Source organism: Hyperolius riggenbachi, chromosome 3 (assembly GCF_040937935.1).
Source record: "Hyperolius riggenbachi isolate aHypRig1 chromosome 3, aHypRig1.pri, whole genome shotgun sequence".
NCBI classification, from domain to species: Eukaryota; Metazoa; Chordata; class Amphibia; order Anura; family Hyperoliidae; genus Hyperolius; species Hyperolius riggenbachi.
The window spans coordinates 227,339,915-227,355,664 of NC_090648.1; the positions used below are offsets into that span (position 1 = coordinate 227,339,915).

The following is a 15,750-nucleotide window of genomic DNA, read 5'->3' on the forward strand; positions in this document are numbered from 1 at the left end:
CCGGGCGTCTTCTCCGCATCTTCTCAGCGCTGCACCCGCTCCATCCCGGCGCTTCCTGGGTCACTGCAGTGACCCAGGAAGTTCAAATAGAGGGCGCTCTATTTGAACTTCCTGGTCACGGAGTGACACAGGAAGCGCCGAGATGGAGCAAGAACAGAGCGGTGCAGCGTGGAGAAGATGCCCGGGAGCCAGCCTCAGGTAATGTATGCGCGGGGGGAGGACAGGCGGCAGGAGCAGCTGAACAGATTGTGATCGGTTTCAGGCTGAAATCGATTCACAATCTGTTTGCAGTAAAGGCAGCCATACGATCCCTATCTGATCAGATTCGATCAGATAGGGATCTGTCAGCTGGTCGATCTGATGGCACATCGACCAGTGTATGGCTGCCTTTCCTGTACTGGAAACAATTACACTGATGTATCTGATCTTAATGTTTTATTTCTTAGCTGTGCTACACATACAAATCATAATATTTTTTTTTTTCGCTTCAGTGTCTCTTTAAAGCTTGCAGAAAAGGTTGATATACTTAAGAGACATTTTAAGGAAAAAACCATACACAGGCAAATTATATGGACAAACTGAACAACGTACATTTGGGTTTTGATCTTTCTTCACGTCAATATTTTGATTCCTGGATTCAGGAGTATCATCCAAGACCAGAAACTAGTTAAAAGAGGAAACACAAATAGATGAATAAAAAAATAAAAATAATATATATATATATATATATATATATATATATATATATATATATATATATATATATATATATATATATATATATATATATATATATATATATATATATATATATATATATATATATATATATATATATATATAACACAATACAATTAAAAAGTTTAATCTAGAGATATATATATATATATATATAGAGAAAAGTTTAATCTAGAGATATATATATTAGATAGATATAGTATTTTTCAGACTATAAGATGCTCCTGATCATAAGACTTATGGTCAGGAGAATCTTATGGTCTTATAGGTTTGGAGGACAAACACCAGGGGAAAGAGAATATATACTAAACCTGGTGCATCCCTGGTGAACGAACATCTTGTGGATTATGCCTCTTTGCTTTGTACCATATGCCCCCTTGTACCTTGTGTCTCCATGTGTCCTCCTCTAAGCCCTTTTGTGTTCCCCTTATGTCCTCTATGCCCCTTTGGGTCCCCGTGTCCTCCTTTGCATGGGCACAGTACAGGGAGTCCTCGACATTGCAGTGGGTTGGAGGTTCGTATTGGCAGGCGTTCACAAGTTAGGAACTCACTGTGTGAGATCCGGTGACCGCTCATGGGGGCGGAACGCCGGAGACCCACACTGAGGCGCAAGCCTCTGGGTCTCGGCCTGTCTCTGACGTCACTGGAGCGCATAGTGCTCAGTTCCCATTGGATAAGTGGCGGACGCGCTCTCAGTACTGTAATAAATCTTTGTTGGTTGCTATGGGCAATAACACTACACCTTCGTTCAGCACCATATCACAGGAAGTGTGATAACTCGACTCATCACAGCAACGGCATAGGAGATAGAACTTCTTAGACGTCAAAGTTTCAGGAGTTTATTCAGTAAACAGATATGCAGATGCTTATCTTTACATGTTCGTTACACCTCAGCGAAGCAATTGGTCTGTATTAAAGGGAATGTCCAAGCAAAATAAAAGAGTTTCACTTACCTGGGGCTTCTACCAGCCCCATGCAGCCATCCTGTGCCCTCGTAGTCACTCACTGCTGCACCAGTCCCCCGCTGGCAGCTTGCCGACCTCGGAGGTCAGCAGGACACATTGCGTACATTTTTACGCATTCCTGCTAGTGCAGGAACACTAACATACATTTTTACGCGTTACTGGTTCAATGCGTAAATTTTTACGCATTGAACCAGTAATGCGTAAAAATGTATGTGTTAATGTTCCTGCACTAGCGGGAATGCGTAAAAATGTACGCAATGCGTCCCGCCGACCTCCGAGGTCGGCAAGCTGCCAGCGGGGGACTGGTGCAGCAGTGAGTGACTACGAGGGCACAGGATAGCTGCATGGGGCTGGTAGAAGCCCCAGGTAAGTGAAACTCTTATTTTGCTTGGACATTCCCTTCAAGTCCTCTTTGCGTTACAGGCTCTTGGTCCATTCCTTTTGAATGGCAACCAGGCTTCCTCTTATACTACGTTGCACTTAGGCCTATATACAGCATACAGTTAGATAAGATGACAATACATTACAAAAAGAGTAGAGGGTGGAAGTCATCAGCCAGGAGTGAGAAGAAGCAGCAGTAGCCCCCTTCCCCCCGGGAGCTCGTTAGCTCTTCTTATACTAATTCGAAAGAGTTAAATGTGACATTATCTGAGCAGGGACGGATCAATACCTCATCGCCTGCTATTGACTGATAAGACCCTGTGATATCATGACAAGCACAGTCTCTACTGCGCATGGCCTGGAAAATTCCATGTTCCAGGGACCTGACTCTTAATCTAAAAAGAACATTGTTTACCTTTAGAAAATATGAAAATACTTGATGTTTACATAACAAGTCTGCCTCCCTGTCTGTACATCGTAGCCTTGTACCGTCCGAATCACACTGTTCTTCAGTGCTTCTAGAAATGCTCCTCTGCAAATCAAGTCTTTTAACTAAACTCAGTTTAAGTAACGGAGGCCTACGAATTCATAGAATACTTAACCACTTAACGACCGCCTAACGCCCATAGGCGTCGGCGGGTCATTAGTGGTATAGCATGGAAACGTCCGCTCAATCGAGCGGCCTTTCCATGCTAGTTCACGGAGACTGCCTCCGTGAACAGTGTGCGAGCCGCCGATCGCGGCTCGCACGCATAATGTAAACATCCGGGGAAGAAAGCCCCGCTGTTTACACGACACGGCGCTGCTGCGCAGCAGCGCCGTGACGTAGATCGGCGATCCCCGGCCTCTGATTGGCTGGGGATCGCCGGCATATGATAGGCTGAAGCCTATCCTTCAATGCGCAGGACGGATTTCCGTCCTGCGCAGCCCCAGGAGGGAGAGGGAGGTAAGGGGAATCAGGGAGCGCCAAAAACGCTGCGGAGGGGGGCTTTGAAGAGCCCCGCCCCCCGCAGATCAAAAACAGCCGGCGGCGATCAGACCCCCCCAGCAGGACATCCCCCTAGTGGGGAAAAAAGGGGGGGGGGGAAGTCTGATCGCCAAGGCTGAATCCTGATCGGTGCTGCGGGCTGGAGAGCCCACGCAGCACCGATCACTGCAGAAAGGCCTGGTCCTTAAGTGGTTAAATTCTAACAAGTACGCGCTCCGCCGCTGTAAACATTAACCACGTGTGTGCATTGCGTGTCAGCATCTCTGCTGACACTATTGATTGGTTACTTTGGATTCTTTACTTTCTGATTAGTCTTCACATCATATGCGCTTCCGTGCAGCTATGGAAGCGCGTATGTTGTGCTGAAACGCAGGAACGGCAGAAGGGCATAGACTGCCCTTCTACCGTTAACATCTACTGTGCTGCGCAGCAGTATGATGCGCTGGGAAGCGCTTGCGTACTGCTGCCTGCATTTTGCCCGCACCGCAGAGCTGATCCCATCACTGTCAATGGATGGGATCAGCAGCGCAGATGGTGTGCGATCGGATGTGCTGCGTTCCGATCGCACAGCCTTCTGCGTTGGCTAGATGTGAATGAGGCCTTAGTATAAATGAAAGATGAGCGCCCTCTGTCATCGCCCCATGATAGCCTTTGCTGGGCTTGTTGCTAAGACTGCGCTCACACCTAGTAGCCTGTCTTGCTGCCGATTTGTGTCTGTCTTTTGGCTAAGTTTCTTTCAGATTGCCTTATCATTGCCGACCTCTACCTGTACCTGATCACGCTTCTCTATTGGATTACCTGTTGCCGACACAGCTAGTACCAAGATTTCCCTGACTGCCGCCTGGATCGATCCCTGCTTGTTTGAAGGACTTCCGTGAACTCTGCCTGGACTGACTCCGGCCTGTTATTGACCACGCATCTGTCTAGTGATTATACTTCAGCCACAGTCTGCTATCTTGCCATCGTCTGGACTGCCTCAGCCTTTAGGCCTCAGGTGACTATAAAGTATACTGTGTTACATTACTTATTGCTGTGTTTGGATGTTTGGTGATTGCTGTCTGTCAGTTTGTATACTACATCTGCCTGCAGGGTATTGTAGTGTGTATTAGGCAGGAGTTTCCGCAGGAGTTAGGGCTGGGTTATAGGTCAGTCATATGGGCATACAGCCTGACTTATAGCAGGTAACCAGACAAGCCTGACACCCTGCATTTGGACTATAAGACGCAGTGACTTTTTCTCCCCACTTTCGTGAGTATTAAGTCCAATAATAATAATAATAATAATATATAATATATATGTATATGTATGTATCCGAAGAAATAAGATTCCACACGAGCTGAGCAATTTTTTCCCCCTTGAATGTTTAGAAAGGCTTTTATTGACACTGCTAGGGATCATGGCAACTGTAGCCTTCTGTCCAACAGAATATTAAAACTATTTTAAAAGTAACCCGAGGTGAGAGACCTATGGAGGCTGCCATATTTCCTTTTATTCAATACCAGTTGCCTGGCAGTGCTGCTGATCTTTCTATTTAGTAGTAGTGGGATGTGGGTGTGGGGGCACCCTCTAGTAAAAAGACACAGGAGACAAAAGTGGGAGCCCTATCGTGTAGTATATCAAAACAAATGGCAGTGGTAGAAAGTAAAATACTACTCACAAAGGTGGGTTGCAGAAGGGCAACCGACCACAGGAAGCAGGTGGAGACAATAAACCCGACTCCACTCCGGGTGGTCACTGGGGACCTGGCTGCGGTCACTCTCCTTGGTGAAAGAAAGGGGACAGATGTCCACCGTGGTCGAGGGCCACGTGTGTTCTGTCTCCACACCTCAAACGGGTGAGGTATGAGGGTATAAATTGCACAATAAGGGTATAAGACGCCCTGGTGTAGTATAAAAGCATCTAAAAACAAAAAAACAAAAAAAACAAAAAAAAAACAGTTTAAAGCGGAACTGTAGATAGAAAATAAACACATTGCTTCACTTACCTGGGGCTTCCCCAAGCCCCCAGCAGCTGTCCTGTCCCGCGCCGGTCCTGCCCGAGCCTCCGTTCTCCCGCCGCCGCTCCGTCCCTCGACTTGTAAGTAGAGGCCAGCGCAGCCCTGCCAATCGTATCCTTTCTTCACGTTCCCCTCTGCAATAGCGGGGAAAGTGAAGAAAGGATACGCGTGGCCAGAGCCGCGCAGGCGCAGTGGCCCGGCATCGAAACCGAAAGTAGCTGGCTGCGAGAGAACGGAGGCTCGTCGAGGAGAGGGACAGGGCGGCTGCTGGGGGCTTGGGGAAGCCCCAGGTAAGTGAAGCAATGTGTTTATTTTCGATCTACAGTTCCGCTTTAAACGAGAAAAAGATTGAGGTAGCTTACCTCATTGACGAAAAAAAACTTTGTATTAGCAAAGGTTTTTATTAGTAGCGTTTTATCATTCAACTGATATACAATCATTTCAAACTACAATACATTCACCGATTGAAAAAAAATTCCATTCCTAATCCTTTGCTTCCATCTAGTGGTAAAAGAAAAAAACAAAACAAAAACACTACATAATTTCTCCTATTGCCAGCCTATCGAATACATAGAGGTACTGGCAAAATACACTGATAGCCTATGAGGCTACCTCTTTCAAAATGCCGCCGCCTAAACTTCCGGTAAAAGCGGTATGCGTGATTATGTCATCGCGCATAAGCCGCACCCCCTTTTCACTCCTGGCGAGCGTGGCCGCCAATTACAACTGGAGTCTATTTAGCCCAGCGCAGTATTCCACCCGCTTAGAGGCTCCCTTTGCTGAGATCTTTCTTTTAGTTTGGTAAGGCCGGGTTTCCACTGCTGCGAATCCAGGCCGATTCCCCGCCCACGAATTCGGATGGATTTCAGCAGCCTATAGAAGTCTATGAGAGCCATCCGAATTCGTGGCCGAGGAAAAATCTGAGGCCCTGCAGCATAATTTCGTCCGTAGCTGTCCGAATCCCATAGCCGTGCTTAGCACGGCTAGAGGGATTCGGCTGCGAGAGGCAACAGCTGTGCCGGCATCGCGTCTCGCAAGACGCATGCCGCCGCACAAATGGAAACCTAGCCTAAGTGTTTGAAATTTGCTCCTTATTACGGTCTGCCTGCTAGCGCCCCCCCCCCCCCCCCCTGCTGCTAGACATCTAAACCATGCACTTTACTTGATGTTTTTACTCCACCAGTGACCAGCTCATTTTAATATGCACACAAGCGCAGACCCTGCCTGCAGTGTGTGCTTTTCCCTCATATTGAGCTGGAGAAGTCTTTTGGATACTGCACAGCTTGTAGCAAATTTATACATATAATTTTATATACCATTATTTCTGAGTACCATTCATTATTAGTTTTTAAACAAATTTATGTACGTATGAATTCAAGCATTATCGTTGAACCTATTTATTATTGATGCATACATTTGTAGCAACTTTTTTTATATGTATATTTATTTTCATTTTTATTTCATCTTGCCACTTATACATATGTGACCTACGAAAACCAACTTTATTAGCTGCTAATACCCTTAACAGATATGAACGTTTTATTCCCAATACAAAAACATGAAATTAGAATTGAAATATTTAATCAAATTGGATCACACAATCTTAATAATTTTAATAATGTAGTAATCTTATGCTGTAAATGTATATTTTAAGATTTTTGGCACCCTGAGGAGTTTCTCTCTACTGATGTAGGCACTGTTATTGGCCTGAGGAAGCGGGCTCAACCCTGCAAAACGCGTTGCCTGTGCTACTAATAAAAACCTTTGCCAATACAAAGAGTTTTTTCGTCATTGAGGTAAGCTACCTCAAAATCTTTTTCTCACTTAAACTGTTTTTAGATGCTTTTATACTACACCAGGGCGCCTCTTATCCCTTTATTGTGCTTTCTATTCAGTAGTGCCTATATCACACCTGAAACACATGCAGAAAGTCTTGTCAAATTTTTGTCAGGAACATCTGGTCTACATGCTTGTTCAGCAGATGATCAGCAGGACAGCCAGCCAATGCGTATTTCCTAAAAATAAATAAATACTGTATATACTCGTATATAAGCCGACCCGCATATAAGCTTCCCTAAGAAAACAGGAAAAAGTGATTGACTCGCGAATAAGCCCCCTCCCCAGTATATCCCCCTCCACAGGAGCCAGATGTGCGGCCAGTACAAGTCAGCACCCCTCCCCAGCCAGATATGCCCCAAGGATGATACAGCTGTATCAAGACGTCACACAGGAAGAATTCCCGATCATTGCACCGCTGAAAGGTTGCTGGCATGCTGTGCTCCACATGCCGGCAGAACACAGGTAGTCTTGAGCAGCGCACTTTGCACACCATGTTGCAGGGGAATGGGGGACACGGAAACAGCAGGGAGCCAGATGGCAAAAGCAGGATTACTAGTGCACGATCCTTATGCTCCAATGCCAGTAACAAAACCTGTTCCACCATCCCTTCTGCTCCACTCACTCGCACGTAAGCCGAGGGGGTAACTTTTCAGCACATTTTTTGTGCTGAAAAATTAGGCTTATACACGAGTATATACAGCATGCCTGCTTCCATACTTCTCATTTCTGAAAGCTATATTTTTTTAATCAATTTTAATTTTATTCAATGTTTGGGTTAACATTTAATATAATCCCATGCAGAACACAAATTTCTTACTTCTTCCTTGGCTTCATTCGTAAAATTTGCATCTCTGTCTACCCCATCTGGTCCTATACAAGTCGGCTGCTGGTCCCGCCTTAAGAAAAAAAAAAAATGACACATGATTTTTTAATAAGTATTCCCCTCCTACTTCTAGTTAAATGCATCAACCACACCTGGATGTTGAAGCTAGCTGGGTGAAAATGTAAACAATGGAAAGTACACTGCTACTCACAAGGCTCTCATAAATACCACCTCTGCTCAGAATACATACATAGGAGAACCTGAAGACACCAAAGAAGCCTGTGCATTAAGCAGGCTTGCCATTGCAAAATGCCACATTTTCTTATCCCATTAGAATCCAAGACACAAAGCGTCACATGATTTTTAGGAACTGCTAAGGATTGTGATTATACAAGGTGTTCAGCGCAATCATGTTTGGGAGAGCATGGAGGAAATAGTTATATTGTTATAGCATTGCTATTGGTAGTACGGTAATCTGGAGTGGGCAGAGGTATAGCCTGTAATTTATATGTGGATTTAATTTTTTTTTTTTTTTTTTTTTACTGTAGTGTGTATACTTGGTATTACTATTCTAATTGTGTAATAAATTTGCCTTTTCACCTGCAAGCCTGTTAAGGGCTCAGGCTTTTTTGTTCTCACAATGCACAATATATACTGATGAACCCTGAAGCAAACAGTGAACAAAGAAACAGTCTATTAAAACAATCATTCAGCAACACACACACACACACACACACACACACACACACACACACACACACACACACACACACACACACACACACACACACACACACTTTAGTGGAACAATTTTTATAAACAATAGTTATTGGTGGGCTCCTACATAAAGACAATTCCACACATACATTTTGTTATTTAGTGCTAACATCTTCCGCAGTGCTGTACAGAGCATATTGTGGTCACTGAAAGAGGACCTGTAGTGAAAATTACATCATGAACAACATCTTATTTTTTTAAAATATTCATTTATAGATTTAGTTTAGTGTTTGCCCATTGTAAAAACTTTCCTCTCTGATTTACATTCTGAAATTTATCACGGGTGGTGACATTCTGCCAGGTATGGAATATTCGCTTACTGAGAGTTCTTTGCACAGACGGAGACGCTGCTTGCTTGGCAGTTGGAAAAAGCTGTTACTTCCCACAATGCAATGAGATTCACAGACAGCAAATTGTCAGGACCATGGTCATGACATCACACTGTGGGAGGGGTTTCACCATAATTTCACAATATTAATATAATACAGATGTCCCTGATGATCCATAAAAATAAAAAATTCTTGGAAAAGGGGTATCAGCTACTGATTGGGATGCAGTTAAATCCTGGGTTAAAGTTCCTCTTCAACTGTCCCTCAGAGGGGGCTCACAAGCCAATTTCTACCATAGTCTTATGTCTAATTATGTATCAAGTAGTGTATGCATCGTAGTCTAGGGCCAATTTAGGGGGAAGCCAATTAACTTATCTGTATGTTTTTGGAATATGGGAGGAGACCAAAGTGCCCAAAGGAAACCCACACAGACACAGGTAGAACATACAAACTCCGTGCAGAGTGCCCTGGCTGGGGTACCCACTGCTGCAAGCTGAAAGTACTAACCACTAAGTCACCGTGCTGCCCACTTTATTAGCAGATTTCTAAATGGCCCTTTTTTGTTGCATAATTCTACAGTGAAGAGCTGTGAATGTTAACAGTGCTGACTTCTTGACCTCTGTGTATTCTATAGTGAAATCAGAGCAGCTTAGTGGCACATACAATACTGTATCTGAAGGAAATGTAAAATGTGACTATGAAGTCCTGCCTTCTAAAAGGGTATTGCTAGTAGTGTTGATCAGAATCTGAGTCTTTACACACACACACGCGTACCGCGGCAGGGGGTGCTATCTCAGCCTTGTCGCAACCTCTGACTGCTGCACATCACATGTTGCAACTTAATGAAACCTCCTTTTGGCTGTGAAAGAGGAAGTATCGGAAAGCTGCTACGCGACATGGAGTGCAGCGGGCAGAGGTGGCAACAAAGGAGAGTTAACAATCCATGCCAAGTTGGGCATGTGTAAAGATTTATATTTTGATCAGAAGGTTCCAAATTGGAACATGCCAACATTAATTGCTAGATAGTTTAAAAAACTATGGTCTATTGCAGTCAGTCTTATACTTTTGGACCTCTTGAAAGGTAGGCTCTCAGATTGCGGTGACAAGGTCTCTATGCTTAAAATAAAAACTAAAACAAAAAACCTAGGCTTGCAAAAAGTCTGAAACTAGCATAGGCAAAACCATATGCTAAGTGTATAGAGATTGGAGATAAGCAAATACTGAGAATGTTAAAGGTGATTGTTTGGGATTGGGCATAGTGGTGTTATGGGAGTATTTTGGCAAATGTGCAGGGACAATCAGAGTACACAGCAGAAGTTAAACAAGTAAAAGTGGGAACATTGAAACATAATGCTTGTGTATTTAGGCAAACTGAATTAAATGTGGTAATTCTTTAGTCATTTCAAAGTTGTTTCTAATAGTTCAGACAATTAGGGAGAGTACAATGAGAACCTAGTAAGGTATTAGGAGTGTACTGTTACAGCAGAGGTAAAACATATCTTGTAAATCCCTACACTTTATGACTAATCACTATGACCAATGTCTAAATAAATGCATAAAAACTATTTAACGCTTTAAAGAGAACCGGAACTGAAAATAAGAAAACATACACAGGTCATACTTGCCTCCCATGTAGTCTGCTCATCAATCACTTTCTCCTCTCCTGCATCCTGTTTGTCCACTGTGATCTATGGAATTGTCTGTCCCCCATTTTGAAAAAGGCCATTACTCCATAACAGCTTCCTGGTCAGCACACTGTTAAACTGTAACATCGCCCACTTGAGCCATGGGGAAACATGGACATTACCTTGCACATTCAGAATCAGAATCATATTTATTTCGCCAAGTACAGCAATGACTGTATTCGGAATTATTTGTGGTACACATGGCATAGACATAGTAAAGGAGAACAAGACGCACAACACAGAAATTTTAGAACAGCAGTAATGGTATACATGACAGTCCTGGGTCAGCCGTGCAGGAGCAAACCAAATAAATTGTTAATTAATAATAATAATGATGGTGGTGGTGGCCCTCCGCTAGGGCATGCCGGTAGGCGGGCCTGGCAGGGGGAGGTTGGGGTTCAGCAGCCGAACCGCTTGGGGGAAGAAGGTGTTCTTCCGTCTAGTGGTTTTGCATGCTATAGTCCTGTAGCGTCGGCCCAGTGGGAGGAGCTTGAAGTAGCGATTGCCTGGGTGGGAGGGATCACAAGATATCACAGAGGCCCTCTTCATCATCCTAGCGGAGTGGAGAAGAAGATCAAGAGGTGGAAGAGGAGACCCGATGATTCTCTCTGCATCAGCTATGACTCTCTGCAGTTTGTGTTTATCCCTGGCTGTTGCGCCCGCGTACCAGACAATACAGAGGTACAGACTAACCAGCAAGCTCATGGTGACCCAGAACTCATTGGAGTGTGTAAGGGACTACAATGGTCCTAAAAGCCCCCTTACTAAGATGTTAAGAAAAACAAAAATTTGCTTTCCTAAAACAGAAAGAATTTGCGATAATTCAGGTTGGAGTGAGCTCGAGATGTCTGCCAGAGCATCACTGCTGAATATATGCAAATTAACCATTGTACCCTTAGAAGCTAAACACACCTCTAGAACCGCTGGAATGCAATGATGTGTCAGCTTGTTAAATTGTACAGAGCCATAATAATCCAACATGCATACAGACTGTTTCGGATTGTTTGATCCTCATCAGTGCATGGCATGTATTAATTTGGCTCTATGGAGTAGGGCTTGTAAACCGAGAGTACCAGACAATGACTGAGGAGCAGAGGATGGATTCTATAGTGGCAGTATAGAAGCTGGTCAGTAGTTCCCTGGGCATGCCAAATCTCTTCAGTTGACGCAGGAAGAACAATCTCTGCTGAGATTTCTTCTGAATTTTGGAGGTGTTCTGCCCCCACTTCAGGTTGTTGGTGAGAGTCGTGCCGAGGAACCGCACGGATGTCACCCTCGAGACTTCGGTACCCCCAATGAGGACCGGTGTGAGGGGGGGGGGGGGGGGGGAGGGTTCCTCCTGAAGTCTACAACTAGTTCCACAGTCTTTGCAGCATTGAGTACTAGGTTGTTGTCTCTGCACCAGTTACAGATTCTCTCGACTTCGCTGCGGTACTCCTGCTCTCCGTTGCTACCAATTAGGCCGATGATAGTGGTGTCATCTGCAAATTTGATGACCTTCACAGAGTCCACGGATGATATGCAATTGTTGGTATAGAGGGAGAACAGTAGTAGTGACAGTACACAGCCTTGTGGAGCCCCTGTATTGGTGGTTCTAATGCTGGAGTAGCAGTTGCCGAGCTTCACCTGTTGCGTTCTGTTTGTCAGGAAGTCCTTGATCCATGCTCGAAGGGTGGGGTCTACTCCGAGCTGCACCAGATTGGAGAGCAGGATGTCTGGACAGATCGTGTTGAACGCTGAGCTAAAATCCAGGAACAGGATCCTTGCGTAGGAGGCAGGGTTTTCTAGGTGCACAGTGATGTATGCCAGGCAGGCGTTGATGGCGTCCTCAACGGATCTGTTTGCCCTGTAAGCAAATTGGAGCTGGTCGAGGTGAGCGTCCGTGTACATCTTCAGGTGGGCAAGGACCAGCCGCTCAAGGAGCTTCATGATGTTGGAAGTTAGGGCCAATGGTCGGAAGTTGTTGTGCTCCGTGCTGCCGGGTTTTTTGGGGACTGGTACAATTGCAGACCGCTTTAAACAGGAGGGGACTGCACCATCTGATAGTGACTGCTCAAATAAGGAGGTGAGCACAGGGGCTAACTGATCAGCACAGGTTCTCAGGCAGATCGATGAAACTCCATCCGGTCCAGAAGACTTCCTGGGATTCAGCTTGCGGAGGTGCCGGAGTACCTCTAATTCTTGGACAGCAACAGGAGCCAGGGCGCTGAGCTCACCCAAGGGGGGTCAGTTGTAACTGACAGAAGCTGATATATAACTGACAGCAACTGGTTTATTTCAGTTCTGACATAATCTTGTCAGAACTGGAAGGGATCACTGTAACAGGAATAAGGTGAGCGTCTGAGATGAACTGATGGTGAGGCAAGTATGTCATTTATTTGCAGCTACATCATGTGTTTATTTTAAATAACTTTAGGCCCCGTTCACACTTGCGGTTTTGTCAAAACCGCACCGGATGTCCGGACCGCACCGGAGCCGGACCGGACCTGATCCGTACGGTTCCTATCCGGATCCGGTCCGTTTGCATCCGGTTTCCGTGCGGTGTGAACACGGTTGCGGTCCGGATCCGGTTTCTTAAGGAGATACCATCCTGTAAATACCTGGGGTCTGGGAGGTCAGCAGAAGGGTCTGGGGTCATTGTTGGAGACAGGTGGACGTGTGGAGACCATCCGTGGATACAGAGACTGCAGTTGGGACCATGGATCCAGGCATTTTTTACTCGTAAACCTGGGAATTCTCTCCTTCCTGTTGTTCGCCTCCTCGTTATCAGACATGTTGCTGCCAAAACGAGCTCCAGCATGAAATCGCTGCTGCCCCACTCTTTGAACGCTGGGCCCATGTGGTCCCCATCCAAAATGCATAGGAAGTGGGGTAGAACGTCCGGTTTTTGTAGCCAGTGTGTTGTGCGCTCTCCGGCTCTCATTGCTTTGTATTGGCCGGATGGCGCAGTCCGGCTCCGCTCCGGATACGGCTGCCGGAGGAGCCGGACCAAAAAATAGCGCATGTTGGAACGGACGCCGGAGTCCGGATCCGGTCCGGATCCGGTCCGGCTCCGGTCCGGCAGAACGGACGCATGTGAACGGACGCATAGGCTTTCATTGCTATTGCCGTGCGTCCGTTCCGTCCGTTCTGCAAGCGGTCCGGCTCCGGCACGGCGATTCCGGACGGCCACCGCTAATGTGAACCGGGCCTCAGTTCAGGTTCCATTTAAATCTGGTTTAGTTCTTAACCTAAAATAAATGGAAAAAAAAAAAAAAAAAAAAAAAAAAAGTACTATATGGGACATGGCCTGGTACGCTAAGATGGAAGACATGTAACAGAGCAGCAGCTCCCAACCGGAAGCACTAAACTACCCTATTAATCCTGTCCATCCCATTTGCAATCGCCCTGGAACATGACACAACCAGTCGCAGATCTACTAGGGGGGTGGAGGCACCCAAAGATAGGTAATGTGATGAAACAAAAAATAATAAAGGGGAGGGAAGTGTCTTTACCACTCCAAATGGAAGAACCCAAACCTCAGGGTTAATGTAAAAAGATTTCATTATTTATTCAGCACGATTAAAAAAAGGACATGTTTCACGGGTCTCAGCCCGCTTCTTCAGGTCAATACAAGTGCCTTTAAAATATGGTCACAAGCATGGACGCCAGAAATCAGTATTGAAGGCTTAAAGGAGTTATCAGGCAATCCTAAAGAAAATAAGTGGTACTTACCTGGGGCTTCCTCCAGCCCCAAGCATGCCCCTCGCCACAGCTCTGCAGTCAGCCGTTCGCCGCAGCTCCGTCCCAGTCCCCGGCGATGACGTCAGGGCGACCTCCACTGGGCTTGCGCGAGCGGCGCTGTCAATGACTGCGCAGTCCGCTCCGGCCCACGTGGCGGTGATCAACAGCGCCGCTCGCGCAGGCGCAGTACAGGCCGACCTGGAGGTCACCCTGACAATCGCCAGGGACTGGGACGGAGCTGCGGCGAACGGCTGACTGCAGAGCTGCAGCGAGGGACATGCTGGGAGCTTGGGGCTGGAGGAAGCCCTAGGTAAGTAGCACTTATTTTCTTTATGATAGCCTGATAACTCCTTTAACTGAAAATGGTATCCCTGAGGATCTTAAAAATGCACTTGCAGCCATCTTCAACGAGCTTCTAGGCAGACCCAAGGAGGAAAGCATTGAATTTGTGCAAGCTTACTAAGCCCTCAGGGCAGCGATTCCGAGCCACCCAGAGATGTCATCTGCTGCCTTTTATCCTTTTGGCTTAAGGACATAATGAAGGATGCCCACTCTCAGGATGAGATCAAATTCAACAACTCTCCAATCGCTTGTTCCAGGACTTACCCTTCAATACCCCTGGTAGTAGACGTTCTCTGCATCCGCTTACATAAATCCTAGCCGAACGAGGACTGCAATACAGGTGATGGTTTCCTTTTGCCCTGCAGGTGATGAATAGGGGACGATTGGCTATCCTGTGCACTCCTGAGGATCTACCAAACTTTCTTAAAGGGGAACTGAAGTAAGAGGTATACGGAGGCTGCCATATTTATTTCCTTTTACTCAATACCAGTTGCCTGGCAGCCCTGCTGGTCTATTTCTCTGCAGTAGTATCTGTATAACACCAGAAACAAGCATGCAGCTAGTCTTGTCAGATCTGACTTTAAAGTCTGAAACACCTGATCTGCTGAATGCTTGTTCAGGGGCTATGGCTAATAGTATTAGAGGCAGAGGATCAGCACGGCTGCCAGGCAACTAGTATTGCTTAAAAGGATATAAACATGGCAGCCTCCATATACCTCTCATTTCAGTTCCCCTTTAAATAGCTGGGTCTACCCAAGTTTGACCTGACATTGTGGTACGAAGACTTTGCCCTAGAGCTTGTGGAGCAAGCACATAACCTGAAAGATCACTCACCCGGGCACAGCTACACTGCCTCAGCACACAGGAAGACCAAGAAGTGCGCTCAATAAAAAAGCCAACGTCACAGGAGGAGGATAAGCCGATTGCCTGTGAAGCAATTACTTAGTTACAAGATTGGGCAACTAGATCAGGAATAAATGGTTCTATTTTTGCATTCAGTTATGGCGCAGGTACTGTACTTTTTTATCTGTGCTGCAGTATGCATTTGTTTGTTCTGGGCAAACTCCCTACTTAGGTTACCTAATCTGTACACCTTTAAATACTATACATGAGACTCAGTATATGTAGATCATTTGTGCCCATTTAGTTTTTGTACACAGTTTA

At 45.7% G+C, this 15,750-nt stretch overlaps 1 protein-coding gene across 2 annotated transcripts in view; it reads right to left on the minus strand.

Moving 5' to 3' along the window:
- NCAPH2 (non-SMC condensin II complex subunit H2) overlaps positions 1-15,750 on the minus strand; it is a 96,038-nt gene that overhangs the window by 53,207 nt on the left and 27,081 nt on the right. For both annotated transcript variants that reach the window (XM_068275895.1, XM_068275896.1), the window contains exons 5-6: positions 7,725-7,803; positions 592-663 (exon numbers count right to left, since the gene is read on the minus strand). In XM_068275895.1, coding sequence (XP_068131996.1) covers positions 592-663; positions 7,725-7,803 — 151 coding nt within the window. The remainder of the gene's footprint in view (positions 1-591; positions 664-7,724; positions 7,804-15,750) is intronic.